The sequence below is a fragment of the Bufo bufo genome, chromosome 9 (assembly GCF_905171765.1).
Source record: "Bufo bufo chromosome 9, aBufBuf1.1, whole genome shotgun sequence".
Taxonomy (NCBI): Eukaryota; Metazoa; Chordata; class Amphibia; order Anura; family Bufonidae; genus Bufo; species Bufo bufo.
In genome coordinates, this window is record NC_053397.1 from 217,530,374 (window position 1) to 217,552,846 (window position 22,473).

General features: G+C 44.1%; 1 protein-coding gene across 1 annotated transcript in view; it reads right to left on the reverse strand.

The window, feature by feature from the left end:
* AK4 (adenylate kinase 4) overlaps nt 1–21,794 on the reverse strand; it is a 60,680-nt gene extending 38,886 nt beyond the window's left edge. Inside the window, exons 1-2 of the mRNA XM_040408504.1 lie at nt 21,620–21,794; nt 20,736–20,925 (exon numbers count right to left, since the gene is read on the reverse strand). Coding sequence (XP_040264438.1) covers nt 20,736–20,880 — 145 coding nt within the window. The 5' untranslated portion in view covers nt 20,881–20,925; nt 21,620–21,794. The remainder of the gene's footprint in view (nt 1–20,735; nt 20,926–21,619) is intronic.
* Nucleotides 21,795–22,473: the final 679 nt, after the last annotated feature.

Consider the following 22,473-nt stretch of genomic DNA (forward strand, 5'->3'; position numbering starts at 1 on the left):
ACGGCCGTTGTTTTGGTCCGCATTCACTTCAATGGGGCTGCAAAAGATGCGGACAGCACTCTGCATCCGTTGCTTCGTTCCGTGGTCCGCCAAAAAAATATAACCTGTCCTATTCTTGTCCGCGCTTTGCGGAGAAGAATAGGCAGTTATATTAAAGGCTGTCCCCTTTCCCCTCTGCTATTTGCTATAGCTATTGAGCCACTTGCGGACATGATTAGGCAGGATCCGGGAATTGTGGGGTTTAGATATGGTACTCATGAGGAAAAAAATCACTTTATATACGGATGACATTATGTTATTTGTGGGTTCACATGGATCACTCACCAGGATTTTTCAAGTATTTGAACAATATGGTAAATATGCTGGACTCAGTATAAACTGGTCTAAATCAGCTTGTATCCCGATTGATTTACACCGGAACTGTTGGAAATTAAGATGATTAATGAACCTGTTAAATATCTGGGAATTCAGATTACCCCGGATCCTAATGATTATGTCCGACTGAATGTGGTTCCGAAAATTCAGGAATTTAGGAAGAAAATAGAGGTATGGAAAAGATTATACATGTCAATGGCGGGTCGCATTTCATTGGTGAAGATGTGTTTACTACCTGCCCTGAATTATATTCTGTGGAACTCACCAGTGATAATCCCTAAAAGATATTCTAAAATAATAGCTAGTTTACTAACGGATTTAATATGGCGAGGGGAAAAAATGAGGATAAAGGCACAGATACTGTGTATCCATGAGAAGGAGGGTGGACTATCTGTACCAGACTTGGAACTTTAATTCATTTTAGGGATTATAAAAAATATGATAACATGGAGTAACACGCAAAGTTCTAAGAATATAATAGCAGGGAAAAATAAAAGATTGGAAAAATGTAATATCTTTCAAATAATGGAAACAGGTATTCTGGCCCAACAGGGATGTAAATATACACCTTTAGGCCTCTTTCACACGAGCGTGTCCGGATAAGGTCGGGATGCGTTGCGGCAAACCCGCGCGAGTAGGTACCCAATAGCTGTCAGTTTTGACTGCGATTGCGTTCCGTTGTTCAGTTTTTACCGCACGGGTGCAATGCGTTTTGCACGCGCGTGATAAAAAACGGAATAGTACCCAGACCCGAACTTCTTCACAGAAGTTCAGGTTTGGGTTCAAGGATGTGTAGATTGTATTATTTCCCCTTATAACATGGTTATAATGGAAAATAATAGCATTCTGAATACATACAGAATGCATAGTACAATAGGGCTGGAGGGGTTAAAAAAAAAATAATAATTTAACTCACCTTAAGGCCTCTTTCACACTACCGTTTTTTTTTCCCGTTTTGCGGGCCGTTTCTTGCGTTCCGTATACGGAACCATTCATTTCAATAGTTCCGCAAAAAAAACGGAATGTACTCCGTATGCATTCTGTTTCCGTATTTCCATTTTTCCGTTCCGTTGAAAGATAGAACATGTCCTATATTTGGCCGCTAATCACGTTCCGTGGCTCCATTAAAGTCAATAGGTCCGCAAAAAAAACGGAATGCATACAGAAATGCATCCGTATGTCTTCCGTATCCGTTCCGTTTTTTGCGGAACCATCTATTGAAAATGTTATGCCCAGCCCAATTTTCTCTATGTAATTACTGTATACTGTATATGCCATACGGAAAAACGGAACCGAAACGGAAACACAATGGAAACAAAAAAATGGAACAACGGATCTGTGAAAAACGGAACGCAAAACACTGAAATCGACATACTGTAGTGTGAAAGAGGCCTAATCCACTTGATCGCGCAGCCCGGCTTCTCTTCTGTCTTCCTCTTTGAGGAATAGGACCTTTGATGACGTCACTGCGCTCATCACATGGTCCATCACATGATCTTTTACCATGGTGATGGATCATGTGATGATCGCAGTGACGTCATCAAAGGTCCTATTGCTCACAGATGAAGACAGAAGAGATGCCGACTGCGCGAACAAGTGGATTAAGGTGAGTTTAATTTTTATTTTATTTTTTTAACCCCTCCAGCCCTATTGTACTATGCATTCTGTATTCAGAATGCTATTATTTTCCATTATAACCATGTTATAAGGGAAAATAATAATGATCGGGTCCCCATCCCGATCGTCTCCTAGCAACCGTGCGTGAAAATCGCACCGCATCCGCACTTGCTTGCGGATGCTTGCGATTTTCACGCAGCCCCATTCACTTCTATGGGGCCAGCGTTGCGTGAAAAACGCACAAAATAGAGCATGCTGCGATTTTCACGCAACGCACAAGTGATGCGTGAAAATCACTGCTCATGTGCACAGCCCCATAGAAATGAATGGGTCCGGATTTAGTGCGGGTGCAATGCGTTCAACTCACGCATCGCATCCGCGCGGAATACTCGCCTGTGTGAAAGGGGCCTTAATTGTGTTGATGGCTAAAAGTTGGAAGACGGCAAAAGAACTATGGTCCCAAACTGGTTTTCATGTTGACACCATATTATGGGACAATATTAATCTTACAGAAATAAAGTTAATTGAACAGAAGACCTGGTGGAAATACGGTATATATGAAATAGGCCAGGTATGGGAAGAGGGGGAAATAATTTCCTACGAAGAGTTAAAAAGGAAATACCAATTGAAAAATATAGAGTTGAGGTTTTATTACTTACAACTAAAACACGCACGGTATAGGATGATAGGGAAAGGCACACAAATAACTATTCTGCCGCAGCCTTTGGTTAACATTACTAAATTAATACCTGGCAAGAAACTGGTCTCAAGAATAAAGAATATACCAATGTCTGTCGCACCAAAAGAACAACAGAAGAGCAGCTGACAATCTGATGCATAAATGGCAGGGTGCCTTGAACCCCTTATGGCTATACAGGCAAAGAACAGGGTCTCAAGGAATTTCTCCTATAGAATAACCCAATTTAATATATTGTATTGTCTTTACTACTCTCCCAAGAAGTTAATGAAGTGTTACAAAGCTAAAGTTTTTACTTGTCAAAAATGTGGAAAGATAGGAGTGGACGATATACATATATTATGGACATGTGTAAAAATTCAAGATTATTGGGTAAAGATTATTGAAAAAATAGAGGAATACCATCAGTTTATAGCGCCTAGGCACTTCGAGGAATGTATCTTAGGGGTGATAGATGGAGTGGAGGCCCCCCGACATAGAGAGATAGCAATTAAACTACTGTTTCAAGCTAGGAAATGTATAGTTGGACATTGGGGGGGGAGTGTTGTTCCCACAGTTAAAGGCCTATTGCACACGACCGTATGGCTTTTTCAGTGTTTTGCGGTCCTTTTTTCACGGATCCGTTCCGTTTTTTGTTTCCGTTGTGTTTCCGTTTCTGTTCCGTTTTTCCGTATGGCATGTACAGTATACAATAATTACATAGATAAAATTGGGCTGGGCATAACATTTTCAATAGATGGTTCAGGAAAAAACGGAACGGAAACAGAAGACATACGGATGCATTTCCGTATGTGTTCTGTTTTTTTTGCGGATCCATTGACTTGAATGGAGCCACGGACCGTTATTTGCGGGCAATAATAGGACATGTTCTATGTTAAAACGGAACGGAAAAACGGAAATACGGAAACGGAATGCATACGGAGTACATTCAGTTTTTTTTGCGGAACCATTGAAATAAATGGTTCCGTATACGGAACGCAAAAAACGGCCAGTAAACGGGAAAAAAAACGGCCGTGTGCAGGAGGCTAAAGAATGGGAGACCCTCACTAGGGTGTTGCTGGCCAGAGAGGAATTCCATTTGGTTGGGATTAAGAAAAAACATAGATTTGCCAGGTTATGGCAGAAATGACTAAATAAAAACGGAGGACCAATGAGGGAGGGCTGGGCCTTTGGAGGGGGGGGGGGGGGACCAGCGAATATTATGTCCCTTTTTTCTTTTTTTTCGAGCAACTGATATGTCAGGGGTGGGGGGTTGGGGAAATACCTGTAATGTAAGAATAGGATGACTGTTGAATAACCTTGTAAAATTTGGAAAAACGGCTGTCCGTGCCGTTCCGCAAATTGTTGCGGATCCGGGTGCGGTTAGGAACCACGGCATCTCATTTCCCAATTGAAGTCAATGGTAAAATGGGTTTCTGAGACAGACCTGGCACTTCCCAAGTTGTGATGACTGCACCTGTTGTTGACGCAAAACGTAAAACATGCCCGTCTGACCGCATTTGTTATACAGTTAATCAGCCGGTTGCTGAGGTATCACTATTTGGTATCACTATTTGAAATTATTCAGAATGCTGAAGAACCTCAAAAAAATTCACAACAGTTCAAACAAAAGTCCATAAACAATCGTGTGCAAAAAATGCACCCTAAGGCTGGGTTCACACTTGAGCGTTTTACAGCGCGTTCAAACGCGCTGTAAAACGCTCAACACATGAAAACCAATCCTTCCCTATGGCCCTGGTTTTCACTTGAGTGTTTTACAGCGCGTTTGAACGCGCTGAAAAACGCTCTACGCTCAAACAAGTTCTTGAGCTTCTTTGGGGCGTTTTGACGCGCGTTTGTGGCCATAGGACACTGCAGTCAATCACACAAACGCGCGTCAAACACGCGTTTACTATTGCAAAAAACGCACATAAAAACGCACGACAAAAACGTGCGTTAAACGCGCATATCAAATACGCTCAGGTCTGAACCCAGCCTAAAAGCATGACTATATACACGGTAACCACGTGTTCCTTAACCGCAGCATGACCGCGCCACGGCTGCACCATATGGTTGTACCCTAAATGCCGCTTCCAGACAGATGGCAGAAATACAGGATTCTCTAAGTTCCTCATTTTCTCTCTTTGCTGTCATTGTAATCCTGTTTACAGACAGAGTATGGAAACTTGTGCACAACTACTGATTCTCACAGCTGAGGTTTTGCTACAACTGTATCCAGTCTAAACAATCTTCTGTGAGCTAAACACATCAATTCAGGAGCACTCATCTGTCTCCAGTCTTGATAGAGTGTTACCATGTGTGATACAGTTGTAGCAAACTCTCAGCTGTGCAAAGTATTTCTTCAGTCTTTGAATGTTCCCATCCTTGTGTTCCCATTGGCTGACAGCCAGCAGAGAGATTTAAAATGATGAGAAATATAAATTATGTTAGCTGCATACTGCACAATGATTAAAGAGGTTTTCTCCTCTCAGTCCCTCATGGCTGAGGTCGGAATACCCCTCATATGTGGCGGCCAGAGGTGGCCGGGGTTAGGGACACAGTCCTGCAGGCTGTGCTGCAACTGCCATACAATTGAATGAGCAGTGAACTGATATACGTACAACCGCTCCACTCCTACAGGGGAACCTTCATTTTTGGGATCCTGAACGTAGGTGATAAATAAGTTCTGGACATAACCCCTTTATAGGGACTATAGGGAGTCACTTCGTGCTGCTATACAGGCTTCATGGACAGGGCATTGCAGAGTGTATGAGGCCCAGGGTCCAAGCGAGCATGAGCGCAACGTCTAAAAAGGAAGCCTTGTGTGAATCGCTTCCACGTTATCACCGAGTCTTCTCCACCAACATGAGAACCCACAGGAGCCTCGAGACGGACATCCAAACAACACATCTGAGATCAAAGTAAATTAGTCAGAAAACCAACATTCGAAGATTTGCTGGGTATAGACAATTTCCCTGCAATGTTACATGGAAAGTGGAATGAGCGGCAACCAGACACCCCTGGTGCCGCTTATCCCACACTAATATAATAAGGGCTCATGTACACGATCATAAAACACGGATCCGCCAAAAATACGGATGACGTCCGTGTGCATTTTGCGGAACGGAACAGCTGGCCTCTAATAGAACAGTCCTATCCCTGTCCGTAATGTGGACAATTCTAGGACATGTTCTATTCTTTGTGCAACGGACACACGGAAACGGAATGCAGACGGAGTAACTTAGATTTTTTTTTGAGGACCCATTTAAATGATGGTTCCGCAAAAAAGGAAAATAAAAGGAACAGACAGGGAAAGAAAGTATGTTTGTGTGCATGAGCCCTAAGGCTAGAAATTTATATATTTTTTAAATCAGTCTAAGGCCTCTTTCACACGGGCGTGTGCGCCCCGTTGCCGTTTTACGGACCGGATTTGCGGATCCGCAATACACGGGTGCCGTTCCGCGGGCATTCCGCATCACAGATGCGGACCCATTCACTTAAATGGGTCCGCAAATCCGGAGATGCGGAATGGTACGGAACGGAACCCTACAGAAGCACTACGGAGTGCTTCCGCGGGGTTTCGTCCCATACTTGCGTTCCGCAAAAAGATAGAACATGTCCTATCTTTTTGCAGAACGGCCGGATCGCGGACCCATTCAAGTGAATGGGTCCGCGATCCGCTGCGGCTGCCCCACGGACTGTGCTTGTGCAAAATGCGGGCCGCAGCACGACCACGGGGCACACATGCCCGTGTAAAAGAGGCCTAAGGCTACATGCACACGACCGTGGTGTGTTTTGCAGTCCGAAAATAGCGGATCCGCAAAACACGGATGGCATCTGTGCGCGTTCGGCAATTTGCGGAACGGCACGGACAGCCTTTAATATAACTGCCTATTCTTGTCCGCAAGATCTGACACGTGAATGGAGCCTGCATTACATAGCAGGCAATAAGCTTGCCCAATTTATACCGTACTTGTTTGCTATAGAGTAGTGGGTATGTTTCTATCACTTACAGGGCAGCTACAAGGAAAACTAGAATGGGCATGTTCTAACACTAATGTACAAGGGACATCATGCCTCAGAATAAGGCTACATGCACACGACCGTATGTGATTTGCGGTCTGCAAATTGTGGATCCGCAAAAAAAAACGGATGACATCCGTACGCCATCGTTTGTTTTTTTTGCGGATCCATTGTAACAATGCCTAAAACGGACAAGAATAGGACATGTTCTATTTTTTTTGCGGAGCTACGGAACGGACATAGTTCAGTTTAGTTTTGTCCCCATTGACTATGAATGGGGACAAAACTGAAGTGTTCCCCCCCCCCCCCCCCGCTCAATAGCGGAAAGGGAAAGCGCAAGTGTGAAAGTAGCCTTAGTCTAAACCACAATGCGGGTCATTTACAACCAGCTCTATGCAAGTTTTTGGTTTTAAAAAAAGTTGCAAGACCCCATTTTGTGACTTTTTAAATATTTGTCAAATATTTTGTTGCGCAGGCATTTTTGCGCCGCGTTTGCCACTGTGTGGCATAAACACATTTACCAGGAGTAAAAGAAGAGTAAAAACTACTCCATTGAGCCTTGCCATAAATTAAGCTCTTTATCCGCCAGTGCAGGGGGGAAACAAGGCCGGTCTTTGTGAATGACCCCCAATGTTTCTATGCTTGGCCTTGAAGATACTTTTCTTTCATACCACGGCCTGACACCTCGGAAAACTACAGCTGGGTTATATCGGGATCTAGATGCTTCATAATGCCACATACCATTATAGAGACTTCGCCAGCGGGTGTTCTCAAGGTCAGTGTGCGGCTGGTTTTATTTATAAGCACCTTCAACATTGCAGGGGATTTCTTTCCCTCAAGATGCTCTCCTTGACAACCGCTATAGCTTGTGAACACAGTTGTCAGAGTTTACCCCTCTCTCTGACAGGTTTTTTCGGATCCCGGTGACTCCTGCAGGCGCTGCTCGGCCATGTAGAACCCTTGAGTTTCTTAGACAGAAAGTGAAGGCAAGGTCTGACAACCCTGGTCCTTCACACAGCTCCTCATGGTATGCAAAAAGTAAACTGGAAGCTTTCCAGGTGACATTTTCAAAGCTGTAAAATACTATGATGCAGAATTTTGTAATTCCTCTTTTTCTTTTTGAGAATGTCCTTTTTTATCATTTCAGGAAACATAATTTGTCACCAACTGCAATTTTATGGGCTGAAAGCCTGAAACCATGTAAGTTCCTGCTTCTCATACACAGTCGGTAACAGTTTGTAAGGTTGGAAAAACAGGTCCATCAAGTGCAACCTATAATTCTACAGCAGAGTTCAGCAACCTCCGGCAATCCAGGTGTTGTGAAACTACATCTCCCATCATGCACACTTGCTCGGCTGGTGTCTAAACTCCCAGACAAGTGGAAAGAGCATGCTGGGAGTTGTAGTTTCACAACAGCTAGAATGCCGAAGGTTGCTGATCCCTGTTCTACAGTGTTCATCCAAATGATGCAAAAAAAAACACAAAAAAAACCTATGAGGCAGATGCCAACTGCTTTATATTAAGGAAAATAAGACTCGTTCCCAGCACCAAATGTGGCAATCAGAATAAGGTCTCGTTCACACGAACGTGTGCTGTCCGATTCCGTATTGCGGACGGCATTTGCGGATCCGCAATACATGGGCACCGTTCCGTGGCCATTCGGTATCGCAGATGCGGACCTATTCATTTCAATGGGTCCGCAAATCCAGAGATACGGAACACTACGGAAGCTTTCTGGGGTTTCGTTCCGTGCTTCCGCACCGCAAAAAGATAGAACTTGCTCTATCTTTTTGCGGAACGGAGGGATCGTGGACCCATTCAAGTGAATGGGTCCACGATCCACATGCGCCTGCCCCACGGATGGTTTCACAATTTGCGGCTCACAGCACAGGCTTCACACGTTCGTGTGAACGAGCCCTAAGGCAAGGGCTACACTTGTCGCACAACACCTGTTGTGGTCAGGATCACTGAGTAGCGGTGATCCCATAGAAATGAATGGGATCGCTGTGGCAGTCGCAATAAATCCAGCAGTGTTGGATTTCTTGTGACTGCCGTGGCGATCCCATTCATCGCTACTCAGCGATACTGACCACAACAGGTGTCGCCGTGTAGCCCTTGCCTAAACCCCTGGATGAACGTCCCATCTCCTGCTGAGGGCCTCCAGAAGGGTGGTAGATATGTTAGTGCTTATGTTTTCTGCAGAAGGACAAAATAATGCAAGTGACCCATTGAAAATGGACTGCATCTGTTGATTTCAGAGGTTTTCCAAACCCCATGCTGGACAGTTCTTAGATTTATCTAATAGAAGATTTAACTTAAACACTCCAGACAAAACTGATACACTGGTTTATCTTAGAGCAGGACCCTCGGGGGTGGGCCTTGACACAGGAGTTCAAAGAAAATGAAAGAGAATCCCTTTGTCATGCACCACCCCCGAGCACCCTGCACTAGATGTAACTCAAAGAATCAGTTTTGCCCAGAGCACTGTACGTAATAATTTTATTCTACAACCTTCTAACATAATTCGTTTACATTTGTCACCGTTTTCAGTATCTCTTCTTGCTGTCATTAATCTGAACATTCTTGTTGGCATCCAAAGTCTAGACAATCCTCTGAGCTAAACAGATTGGATTCTGAACTGATATATTTTACCTACACGGATACACTGTAGCAAACTATCAGGATTGGTGCTGCTGATGTGTTTAGCGCACAGAAGACTGTCTAGACTGGATACAAATGTAACAAATCCTCAACCGTGAGGTGTCAGGTTTGTAATGAATAATTGCAGGTGGATGTTTAGAGATCTGTCTACAAGGTAATAATATTTAAAGGGAACCCGTCACCTGGATGTTGTGTATAGAGCTGAGCACATGGGTTGCTAGATGGCCACTAGCACATCTGCAATACCCAGTCCCCATAGCTCTGTGTGCTTTTATTGTGTAAAAAAAGATTTGATACATATGCAAATTAACCTGAGATGAGTCCTGTATGTGAGATGAGTCGGGGACAGGAATCATCTCAGGTTAATTTGCATATGTATATAAAAAAAAATATTATACCACAAAAGCACACAGAGCTATGGGGACTGGGTATTGTGGATGTGCTAGCGGCCATCTAGCAACCCATGTACTCAGCTCTATACCCAAAATCCCGGTGACAGGTTCCCTTTAATATGCTTTCAGCTACCAGAAATACACAGAACCTATTAATCTTCAGCCTCTGAATGTAAATAAGAATGTCACCATTCAATGACAGAAAGCAGAGATCTTCAAACTGGGAAAGAGTTAAAACACAATGTATATGAGTATGTGGGACAAGGTGCAGATTTGTATGTAGAAAAAAACAGAACTCTGCACTATTTATTGTGGTTTTGGACTCGGTCCGGTTTTGCTGCGGACCGCAAATAGTGTTCCGCAACCCACGGGCGCCAGCCGTGTGCCTGCCGTTTGCAGATTCGGACCTGTTTAACTTGTCTTGAATGGATCGTCAACATTCAGTCCGCACCACAAAATAAAATAGAACAGGTTCTATTTTTTTTCAGTGCAGAAGCCCGGGCCGAAGTCCCATGGAAGCGCTCTGTAGTGCTTCCATGGGCTTCCGCTCTGTGCCTTTGCTCCACACCGCTCCGTATATTGTGGATTGTGGACCCATTCAAGTGAATGGGTTCACATCTGTGATACTGAGTACACACAGCCGGTGCCACTATATTGTATGAGACCTTTTGGTGCAGATTTTCTGTTTATGTTTAGCAACCCCATTGAAGTCTGCGGAGAAAACCACCATACATAAGGTTCCACAAACAACTGACATGCTGCGTATTTCAAAATCTGCACAGAAGGTCTGTTTCCGCATGGAAGAGAAAAGCAAAATGTACATGACATTTTGTCAAATCCCATTCACTTTGCTGGTATTGTATTACGTCACGGTTTTTCTGCAAGAAAATCCACACAGAAAAAACATGCGTAATCTGCAGTGTGTGCAGGTGGCCTATTACAAATTTCATGTCTTTAAATTATGCTTAGCTGAACCCTATCAACGCATAGCATGTGGATGTTCAATCGATGCCTGTCTATACTGGAAAATTGCAATTTTTGTCCTTTTATTTCTGGTAGAAAGATAGCTTGCTGTAAAGTTGCAGTTCTTCATTGACTTCCAGCAGCACATTGCAGTACTATCGCAGCAGCACATTGCAGTACAGTTCCAGCAGCACATTGCAGTACTGTTCCAGCAGCACATTGCAGTACTGTTCCAGCAGCGAAGTGCAGTACTGTTCCAGCAGCGAAGTGCAGTACTGTTCCAGCAGCGAAGTGCAGTACTGTTCCAGCAGCGAAGTGCAGTACTGTTCCAGCAGCGAAGTGCAGTACTGTTCCAGCAGCGAAGTGCAGTACTGTTCCAGCAGCACAGTGCAGTACTGTTCCAGCAGCACAGTGCAGTACTGTTCCAGCAGCACATTGCTTCTAGCTATTGTGTCTCTGGACGAAATCCAAAACATACGACAAATCTATTTCGCCTCCCCGAGTCGCAGGAATAAGAAAGACCTCTCGCCCCTAAGGCTCAATGATTAATATAGATGGCACGCTGTTTACCAGTTAACCTTCACTCCTGCTGCCCGCTTCATTAACCACGCCTGACACCCACCATGATCCTCCTTCCTGCTGAGCAACAGCTACGCTCAGCTGCCTCCTGCAGCTTCATGGAGCTAGAGAGGAAACTCCATGTGCAGCCAAGTCCACCAGTCACTGGTTAATAGGCCTGAAGAAAGGTTAAATACTCAGAAAACTGGGTCATAAAATCCCAACCTGCAAACAAGCTCCTCATTGACAGGACACAATCCGCTTACACCTTCTCGTTGCTCATATAACATGCAAAAGAGCATTTACCCCTAAGATATGAAAAAATGTAACTTTGCAGGAAGACTTAGGCTACCTGCAGAAGCAGGGACGTAGCTAAAGGCTCATGGGCCCTGGTGCAAGAGTTCAGCTTGGACCCCCCTTCCCTCAGTGCTTTGTGGCCAGGGGTAGGGAGGCACATAGCCTGAGGCAAAAATTGGAAGGGCTTATGCACACGACCGTGGTTTTTGTCCACATGCGGATCGGATGCGGACCCATTCACTTCAATTGGGCCGCAAAAGATGCGGACAGCACTTCGTCTATTGTCCACATCGGTATGTCCGTTCCGCAGCGCCCGCAAAAAAAATAGAACATATCTATAGGACAGTTCTACAGAGAGCAGGACGTTCCGTTCTGGAAAATGAGGAATGGCGGTATCCGTTTTTTTGCAGATCCAAAATTTGTGGACCACAAAAATGGCAATGACGGTGTGCATGAGCCTAATGCTAGAAGGTTTCAGCAGATGCTGGCTGCCTGCAGCCACAGTGACCGCCCGCTCTGTGCCACGCTGTGTGACGCACTTATGGCCAGTTGTTGACTGCAGGTCCCTTCAGTACAGTACGCCACTGCAGAAAACATCAGCAACATGAGCGATAATGAAGCAGTGAAGCGGGCAAGCATTAACCTGCACACAGGGTGACAATTTATCTTGTCACCCAGGAAGAGCGCAAGACTGAGCAAAGGAAAAATAACCCAGAGCTGCACAGAAAACACTGGTCACTGCCCAGGGAACAATGCCTGAGCCAAGAAGGCTACGTCTACCCCGTGCAATCCTGCTAAAATAACTTTTCAATAGATCTTAAAGGGAACCTGTCATCAACTGCCCATACTAACGGCAGTATAAAGTAGAGACAGAGAGGAGGGAGACATGAACCGTGAACAGGCGGCACTGCATGCACTGAATACGCCTTGCAAAAACCGAGCCAGATGCAGTCAGGAACACTTCTAAACGTGGTGCTCAGCAAAATAGTGTATAGTATACAAATGGCAACTTGGAGAGAGAAGTGAAAAACAAAGTTGCGGCACTCACCGAAGTGTATCAAAAAGTATCCTTTATTGTAGCTTCCTCAACAGGTAGCAGTGGGGATCCAGGGCGGACACATAGTTGCGAGCAGCGACGGCCGTTTCGCGCGCTCAGACGCGCTTCCTCAGGCCACTGATGGCCTGAGGAAGCGCGTCTGAGCGCGCGAAACGGCCGTCGCTGCTCGCAACTATGTGTCCGCCCTGGATCCCCACTGCTACCTGTTGAGGAAGCTACAATAAAGGATACTTTTTGATACACTTCGGTGAGTGCCGCAACTTTGTTTTTCACTTCTCTCTCCAAGTTGCCATAAAGTAGAGACAGGCGAGTTGATTTCAGCGGTCGGTCATTTATAAGTTGCAGAGAACCGACATCACAATCATTGCAGACTGGGCCTGGAGAAGAGTCCCGGCCTCCTGAGAAGAGTCCTGGTTATTCATGAATTCCTGCTCTCCTGCTGATGACTGACCGTCTAATACCTAGTTTTCTCCCTCTCTCTCTAGGAGAGAACGGCCAATCATCAGCAGGTGGCGGGAGAGCAGGAGATTATAATATCCAGGACTCTTCTCAGGTAGATCTGACTCTTTTCCAGGCCTGGGCTGCAATGATTGTGATGCTGGTTCTCGGCGACCACTTACTTTTAGCTGATGAGTGACACACCGCTGACATCAGCATTTCTGTCACTAATTTATGCTATCCTCAGTGATCATACGAGTGTATTACTGTAGTGCAGCGGTGGCATGAAGCGCACGGCGTCATAGCAACCAATGACGCCGTGCGCTCCTGCTGTCAGCAAGAATCCAGGCCGGCATAACACGGACCGCCTAAGGCTACATGCACACGAACGTTGTTTGTTTCCGTGTCCGTTCAGTTTTTTTTGCCATTCATTTCAATGGGTCCGCAAAAAATGCGGACAGCACACCGTGTGCTGTCCGCATCAGTATGTCCGTTCCATAGCCCCGCAAAAAAAATAGAACATGTCTTATTCTTGTCCGTTTTAGGCAGTTACAATGGATCCGCAAAAAAAAAAAAAAAACGGATGGCATACAGATGTCATCTGTTTTTTTTTGCGGATACGCAATTTGCGGACCGCAAAACACATACGGTCGTGTGCATGTAGCTTAAAGTTGATGACAGGTTGCCTTTAAACATTTCCTATTGTTTTGTATCTACAGCTACTATGAAGACCTGTGCATCTCCATGGTAACAGACAACAAACAACCTGTGTAGTCTGATCCTGCATTATTATCTTCCAATTAACTCCTACTTTATTGTAACATACACTTGGTAGGTCGGCAAGGTGTAGCCAACAAATAAAAGGGAATGTGACAGCAGGACCAGACTGTACAGAGTTTCTTTGTTGTCTGTTACCATGGAGACACATAGGAGCTGAAGACTCAAAAAGGTAGGAAATTTTTCGTTACAACCTAATATACTTGTCTCATTTGTCATTTTAGATGCAAAAGGACAATAAATAAAATGATTGCAAAAGTGGACCTAGCCTTTAAAGGGCATGCACACCTTCAGTTCCATCTGTACAGACAACCTCTTTTCTCTTAAAGGGGTTTTACCAAGATGAACATTGATGAACTATCAATAGAATAATGTACAAATGTCTCATGGGATTGGTAAGGCTCTGGCCACTGAAAGCCTAGATGAGGCTAGATGAACAGACCGTGGCCGTGCATCATCCTTGGCCTATTTCCAAAATAGCGCCCCCACCAACTAGGTACTTTGTCAGGAACTGCAACACAGTCACAATAAAATGAATAGAGATGTGTTGAGATCCGGGGCCGACACAGACAGCAGAAGGCCCCCGTGCAAGGAATGTACCTGCCCCCCCCCCCCCAAACCACACATACAAATATAAACATATACGTGCAAGAAAAAAAACATCTTGATGGGTTAATATGTTTACAATATGCGTATATATATTTTTTTCATACTAGGCCACGGCTCTAACTCTGCCCAAAGCATAACTATACACACCCAGTCCCCCTTTGTACCTGCACATAGTAGTAATGCCCACACTGTGCCCCCTTCAAAGAAGTTATGCCCAGATATGCCCCCTTCACAGTAGTTATGCTGATATGCCCTCTTCACAGTAGCTATGGCCACTTTACAGCAGTTATGCCCAGATATGTGCCCCCTTCACAACAGTTATGCCCAGATCTGTGCCCAATTCACAGTAATTATGCCCAGATCTGTGCCCATTTCACAGTAATTATGCCCAGAGATGCCCCTTCACAGCACTTATGCCCAGATATGCGCCCCCTTCACAGCACTTATGCCCAGATATGTGCCCCTTCACAGCAGTTATGCCCAGATCTGTGCCCATTTCACAGTAATTATGCCCAGAGATGCCCCCTTCACAGCAGTTATGCCCAGATATGTGCCCCTTCACAATAGTTATGTCCAGATCTGTGCCCCGTTCACAGTATTTATGTGAAGATATGTGCCCCCTTATCAGTAGTTATGCCCCTTCACAGTAGCAGTGTGAAGTCTGACACTTCATTGTGCTGCTGCTGTGGAACCTGGGACATATTTAGATTTTATGCTGCCCTGGGCACTTTAGTGCCGGCTTCCTCCCCCCACTGAAGTCCACATTTTTTAGATAGCTGACAGTAAAATGCTCCCTAGGCCTTCAGCTATCCATCAGGACTGCCTCATACGCTTGCAGAATTAAAGGGCTGACCTGTTACATGTGCGCTTGGCAGCTGAAGGCATCTGTGTTGGTCCCATGTTCATATGTGCCCGCATTGCTGAGAAAAATTATGTTCTATTATATGCAAACGGGGGCGTCACCATTACACCTTGAGGCTCTGCTCTCTCTGTAACTGCGGCGCCCTCTGCACTTTGACATGGCCAGTTGTGATGACATTTTCACTGCCAGGCTCTGTCAAAGTAGACAGGAAGCGGCAGTTGCAAAGAAACCGGAACCTCTAGGTGTAATGGAAACGACCCCATTGCTCCTATTAAAACATAATTTTGTCTTAGCAATGCGGGACATATGAACATGGGACCAACACAGATGCTTTCAGCTGCCAAGTGCACATGTAACAGGTCAGCCGGTGTCATAGGTTAAAAACTGCTGACAGATGCCCTTTAAAGCAGTTGTCCGGGTTCACAGCTGAACCCGGACATATCCCTTTCTCCCCCCACTCAGCCCCTCTAACATTTCATACTCCGATGCTCTCCCTTGGCCTGCGCTCTAAAGCGTAGGGCAAAGGCTGTTTTGTTTACAGCCCTAGCAGTGTTCCCGGTGTCCCTGGGCTCACTGCTAGGCAGAAGCCCCCCTCCCCCCACCATCTAACCCTACAGTGCCCTCAGTACTAATAAGGCACCCCTAATAGAAATAAGGGCAATCTATAAGGCACTCCTATAGAGCCCTCACTAGTAATGCCCGCCACCACTGCCCACAGTATTTATATTGCCCCCTGCAGTACCCCCTGGAGTTATAATCTTCTCTGTAGTGCCCACATAAATTATAATGCCTGTCCTCTCCTACAGTCTTCTATACAATACAGTCCCATGTAAATAACATCATTCCTTTCCCTCCAGTCTTCTATATCATGCAGTCCCATGTAAATAACACCAGTCCTCTCCCACCAGTTTTCTATATGATACAGTCCCATGTAAATAACCTCTCTTCATTACAGTCTTTTATAACACACAGTCCCATGTAAATAACTTAAATCCCCTCCTTCAGCCCCTCCAACACACAGTCCCATGTAAATAACATTGCTCCTTACCCTCCAGTCCTCTATAATATCCAGTCCCATGTAAATAACACCAGTCATCTCTCCCCAATCTTCTGTAACATACAGTCCCATGTAACTCATACCCCTCCCCTCAGCCTTTCTAACATACAGTCCCAGTTCAATAACATATTTCCCCCCCACTAAGCAGGGAGAAGGTTTAATAGAGGAGAACCACATCTCATTTCTTTGGCACTTACATGGCATCACAGGTCCCTACTGCGGAGCGCTGCCTTTTTCTGCACTGGTCACATGATGGGGACCTCATCACAGTTCCTACCACCACTTCCAGTGTTGAAAAGATCACATGACTATGATGTCATCGCAGGTCCTTCAGCTATGGAGTATAGGCAGAATGGGCAGCAGATTCACAGTAAGTCCTAATCATTGAACACTTCATTTGCAAAATAACAATACAGTGCTGCCACTTGGTGGGCTGTATTTGTATATTTCACTGGCTTCAGTCTATTAGTACAGCATGACAGGTTCCCCGATTTCAGCCGGGAAACGCTGTTGCGGGAGCGGGAGTGCGCGGCTTCTGCTTCCAGGCTACTCAGATGCCATGGTCACATTTGACCACGGCATCTGAGGGGTGAAGTTTATGTGTTCAGCCTTATGGCTGATCGCATACATGTGCCATAGGTCTCTGCTGTTTGAAACAGCAGAAACCCGGTGGCTATGGCGCCCATTGCATGCGTAAGTGGGAGTCATGATTAAAAATGCAGGGGTTAAGATGAGCCTGAGCTGCTCAATCTGAACTTCAGATTTAGGCCTTATGCACACGGCCGTCGTGCGGCCGTTCCGTGCATTGGGGACCGCAATTGCGGTCCCCAATGCACGGGAAACATCCGTGCAGCGGGCTGGACCCATTCAAGTTGGGTCAGTGGTCAGACCGCACCGCAAAAAAATATGACATGTCATATTTTTGGGCGGTGCGGAACAACGAAAAGAAACACCACAGAAGCACTCCGTAGTGCTTCCGGTGTTCCGTTCCGTGACTCCGTTCCGCATCTCTGGAATTGCTGACGCATTCAGGTGAATGGGTCCGCATCTGTGATCTGTGGATTGCCGACCCGCCGTTTGCGGGCCGCAATACGGCCACGGCTGCCCAACGGCCGTGTGCATGCAGCCCAAAACTGATATAAAACGAAGGAAGGAAAGAATGTCCCAACCATTCAATTGGGCAAAAAAGACTCCTAGAGGAACCTCTTCCAGGAAGCAGTGATCTTTAGGGAATTACAGACACAACATAAACAAGCTAAAAAACTCATTCCTAGCTGCTGAGTGTGCAAAATGGAAAGTACAAATTGGCTGAAATTTAATAAATACATTTTATATGTATTACATGTAACTACTATAATACTGCTCCTATATACAAGAATATAACTAATATAATACTACTCCTATGTACAAGAATATAACTACTATAATACTGCTCCTATGTACAAGAATATAACTACTATAATACTGCCTCCTATATACAAGAATATAACTACTATAATACTGCTCCTATGTACAAGAATATAACTACTATAATACTGCTCCTATGTACAAGAATATAACTACTATAATACTGCCTCCTATGTACAAGAATATAACTAGTATAATACTGCTCCTATGTACAAGAATATAACTACTATAATACTGCTCCTATGTACAAGAATATAACTACTATAATACTGCCTCCTATGTACAAGAATATAACTACTATAATACTGCTCCTATGTACAAGAATATAACTACTATAATACTGCCCCCTGTGTACAGGAATATAACTACTATAATACTGCTCCTATGTACAAGAATATAACTACTATAATACTGCCTCCTATGTACAAGAATATAACTACTATAATACTGCTCTATATGTACAAGAATATAACTACTATAACACTGCTCCTATGTACAAGAATATATCTACTATAATACTGCCTCCTATGTACAAGAATATAACTACTATAATACTGCTCCTATGTACAAGAATATAACTACTATAATACTGCCCCCTGTGTACAGGAATATAACTACTATAATACTGCTCCTATGTACAAGAATATAACTACTATAATACTGCTCCTATGTACAAGAATATAACTACTATAATACTGCTCCTATGTACAAGAATATAACTACTATAATACTGCCTCCTATGTACAAGAATATAACTACTATAATACTGCTCCTATGTACAAGAATATAACTACTATAATACTGCCTGCTATGTACAAGAATATAACTACTATAATACTGCTCCTATGTACAAGAATATAACTACTATAATACTGCTCCTATGTACAAGAATATAACTACTATAATACTGCTCCTATGTACAAGAATATAACTACTATGATACTGCCTCCTATGTACAAGAATATAACTACTATAATACTGCTCCTATGTACAAGAATATAACTACTATAATACTGCTCCTATGTACAAGAATATAACTACTATAATACTGCTCCTATGTACAAGTATATAACTACTATAATACTGCCTCCTATGTACAAGAATATAACTACTATAATACTGCCTCCTATGTACAAGAATATAACTACTATAATACTGCTCCTATGTACAAGAATATAACTACTATAATACTGCTCCTAAGGTATGTTCTACATTTTACATATTGGAAATGTTATCCTCATAAAAATATGTTGTCGTTTAGCCTGAAACTCCGTGTTCATAGCTTTCGTCAGTTTACGCTTGTCAGATCTCTCTAGTTGTAGTTTTATTCCGGACGCCTCTCGCCATGTTTGCCGTTCTGCTGCCGGAACTCCCACCCGCCCCCATTATAGTCAATGGGTCCAGAGCAGACCTCCGGAGGCACGCGTGCACTAGCGGCAGCACGTATCCGGCAGGCTGTTCACCTGCCGGAGAAGGCTGTCGCTAGTGTGAAAGTAGCCTAAGAACAGCAGCGGTATAAAGTTATAAGGCGCAGCTCAGGAAAATCACAGAGCAGTATTTGGAGAATTGGACTCATCAATGATTTCGGTCTAGATGGCCTTGGGAAAGCAACATTGTTTGATACAAAGAGAGGCGATCATGCTTGACTGGTCTGGGATACTTATACTAGTTAATATGTCCCATGCAAAATACACAGCAGTAACGGTATTTATAGAGTCAGCAGAGCTGAATGTGTCAGTCATCTGTTCCTTTTTGACACCGTGGCACTAAAGCGTTACTCAAACTGATTTTTCTCTAGTCACAGAGATAAATACATCACAATAGGCAAAAGGAGTAAAGTCAGCTTTGCTACATTGGTAAACTCATATCTCGCTGCATATGGTCACTACATCTCTCTTTCTATCTAACTCACATTTAATATCTATCTGTCTATATATCATGGGCGTAACTACCATGGTATAGTAGCTGCTATGCGGGAGCCCATATCCACTGAAACATATGGTACAGTCAGTAATGAAGTGTATGTTAGGTGACGTGCAGATCCATTATACGTTTTTCTATGGAGCCCCATGGTTACCCTACTGTGTGCCTGACCCCTTCTCTATGACATCACTATTGCACCAGGTAGGGCGCCATGGTGTAGTCCATTTGCAGTGATTTGTATACGGTAAGTTTCTGGGAGGTGTTTATTTCACTTCTCCATTCCTCTATGTATCGCTCTTTGCAGCTCTCTATGACCCCCTTTATTTGTGCTTTGTTCAGGGCATGTTGGGGGTTTTGGCTGGGCCGACAGCTGACACTTAGTTGGAGGGCGCAGGGTTTGCTCTGGGCCCAGTGGCTCAGCCAGGCTTGGTGGTAAGAGCCGGGGCTGCTGTCCTGTAAGTATCTATCTATCTATCTCATATCTATCTATCTATCTATCTATCTATCTCATATTTACATCTATCTATATATCTATCTATCTATCTATCTCCTATCTATCTATCTCCTATCTATCTATCTATCTATCTATCTATCTATCTATCTATCTATCATCTATCTATCTGTCTATCTCCTATCTATCTATCTATCTATCTATCTATCTATCTATATCTATCTATATATCTATCTATCTATCTCCTATCTATCTATCTCCTATCTATCTATCTATCTATCTATCTATCTATCTATCTATCTATCTATCTATCTATCTCCTATCTATCTCCTATCTATCTCCTATCTATCTATCTATCTATCTATCTATCTATCTATCTATCTATCTATCTATCTCCTATCTATCTATCTATCTATCTGTAATAGATGTAATAGTATCCCTGCAGTGTTCTGGGGGTGATGCTTTTTACATAGTGTCATACTGTATCAGCCATATCTAGAACCTCATTAATAAAACATATCTTATAAGTCAATACACACCCCCCTCCCCCTCCTTCCCGCTCAGGATAAGTCTGCTGAATGCATTATCTTACCGGTGTTGGATCGGATGTTCTGTCTCAAGAAATCACCGCTGGACAGATGCTGCAGCCCGAAGTTCTTGGCGATTCTCTGGCACACGGTCCCTTTGCCAGATCCCGGTGGTCCTAGAATGACAGCTCGCAAAAGTTTGGACGCCATCAGAAGGAGTGTTTGTATGTCTGGAAACCCAACTCCGATGAGGATCTGTAAAAGAACCAATCGGGAAAAAATATTTGGTTACAGCCTCCTGCTCTGTGCCAGCCCCTCTGAGGATGCCAAAGAAAACCTAAATGAAGTTAACCCCTTCCACCCCAAATTAAAGTGACATGACCTATTATAATAATTGTAATCGAAAACCATTTGCAATGTAAAAAGAAGCAGTGCACTGATCTGCAACCTTTTACTCTCTGGCTGTTGTGATACTACAACTCCTAGCATGCATGACCTGTGGCTCCCCAGCTGTTGTGACACTACAACTCCCAGCATCCTCAAATCTCCATCTGCTGTGAAACATGCAAGGTCGTAGGTTGCAGATCACCAGTCTGCAACTTTAGACACATTTTTTTTTTTTAAAGCAACGTGACACTTTAAATTCAATTGATCTGGAACTACAGCTGGACACAGACATCAAGACGCTTCTTTCCACTAGAAGGGGCATTCTATTAACTTTAAAATCTTTAAAATATCTAAAAAAAAAAAAAGATACAACTGGTGCTGTTGCAACAAAGACAATAACTGCATGAACTAATATTACACAGAGTGAATGTCCTGGCGCCACCTTAAGGAGCAGTGGGTGCCCTTCCTTTTGCACTTTGCAGCTTTGGTTGACAGGCAGAGCAGATCAGGCTGTGCTGCTCACAACATCCTTGCTTCTGCAATTTGCAAAGTCCCAACTCACCTCCTGGGTTCCTCTATATCCTGCAATATGGCGAGTAAGCAGCAGGAAGAATTCCTACATTACATGTTCCACGTCCAGGCTGGGAACCTTTAAGGGAGAGGATTGTCTGTGGCACAGGAGGGACACGACGCCCAGCACAGGCTGCTCCCTCACACATCAGCAGCAAAGAATTCTGCACAATTCATTCTGGAGACTCAGCCGCACAGCCTTCTGGGAAATGTAGTCTCATTGCCTCTCACAAAAACATATTACTGTACAAGCATAAACTACAGCTCTTTGCTGCCACCTGGAGGACCGTGTTTAAAAAGCTGGACTAGATTTTGGCTACAATTTAATTTTAAAAAGGAAAAATAAAAGGAAGTAGATTCATTGTATCATGAAAACGAAACTTTCTAATATATTCTGTATTTTAATTCTTCCCCATTTTCTGCTGGCTGTCATTGAACAGGAACTGTTTCTTTTTTGTCCAGAGGCTGAAAATCTGTACTGACCTAAAACTTTTCAGAGATGAGAGTTTGTTGCAATTGTATCCAGTGTCGACGGAGGGATGTTCTGAGTGTTTTATACTGATGACAGGTCATCAGTATCTGATCGGTGAGGGTCCGACTCCCGGCATCCCCATAAATCAGCTGCTTGGAGGGGCTGTGGCGCTGCAGTGAACACCGCAGCCTCCGTGCGGCTTAGGCTACTTTCACACTTGCGGCAGAGTGATTCATAAAGCAGTTCCGTCGCCGGATCAGGCAATCTGCATGCAAACGGACAGCATTTGTAGACGGATCTGGATACGGATCCGTCTCACAAATGCATTGCAAGAGCGGATCCATCTCTCCGTTTGACATAAGGAACAAACGCAT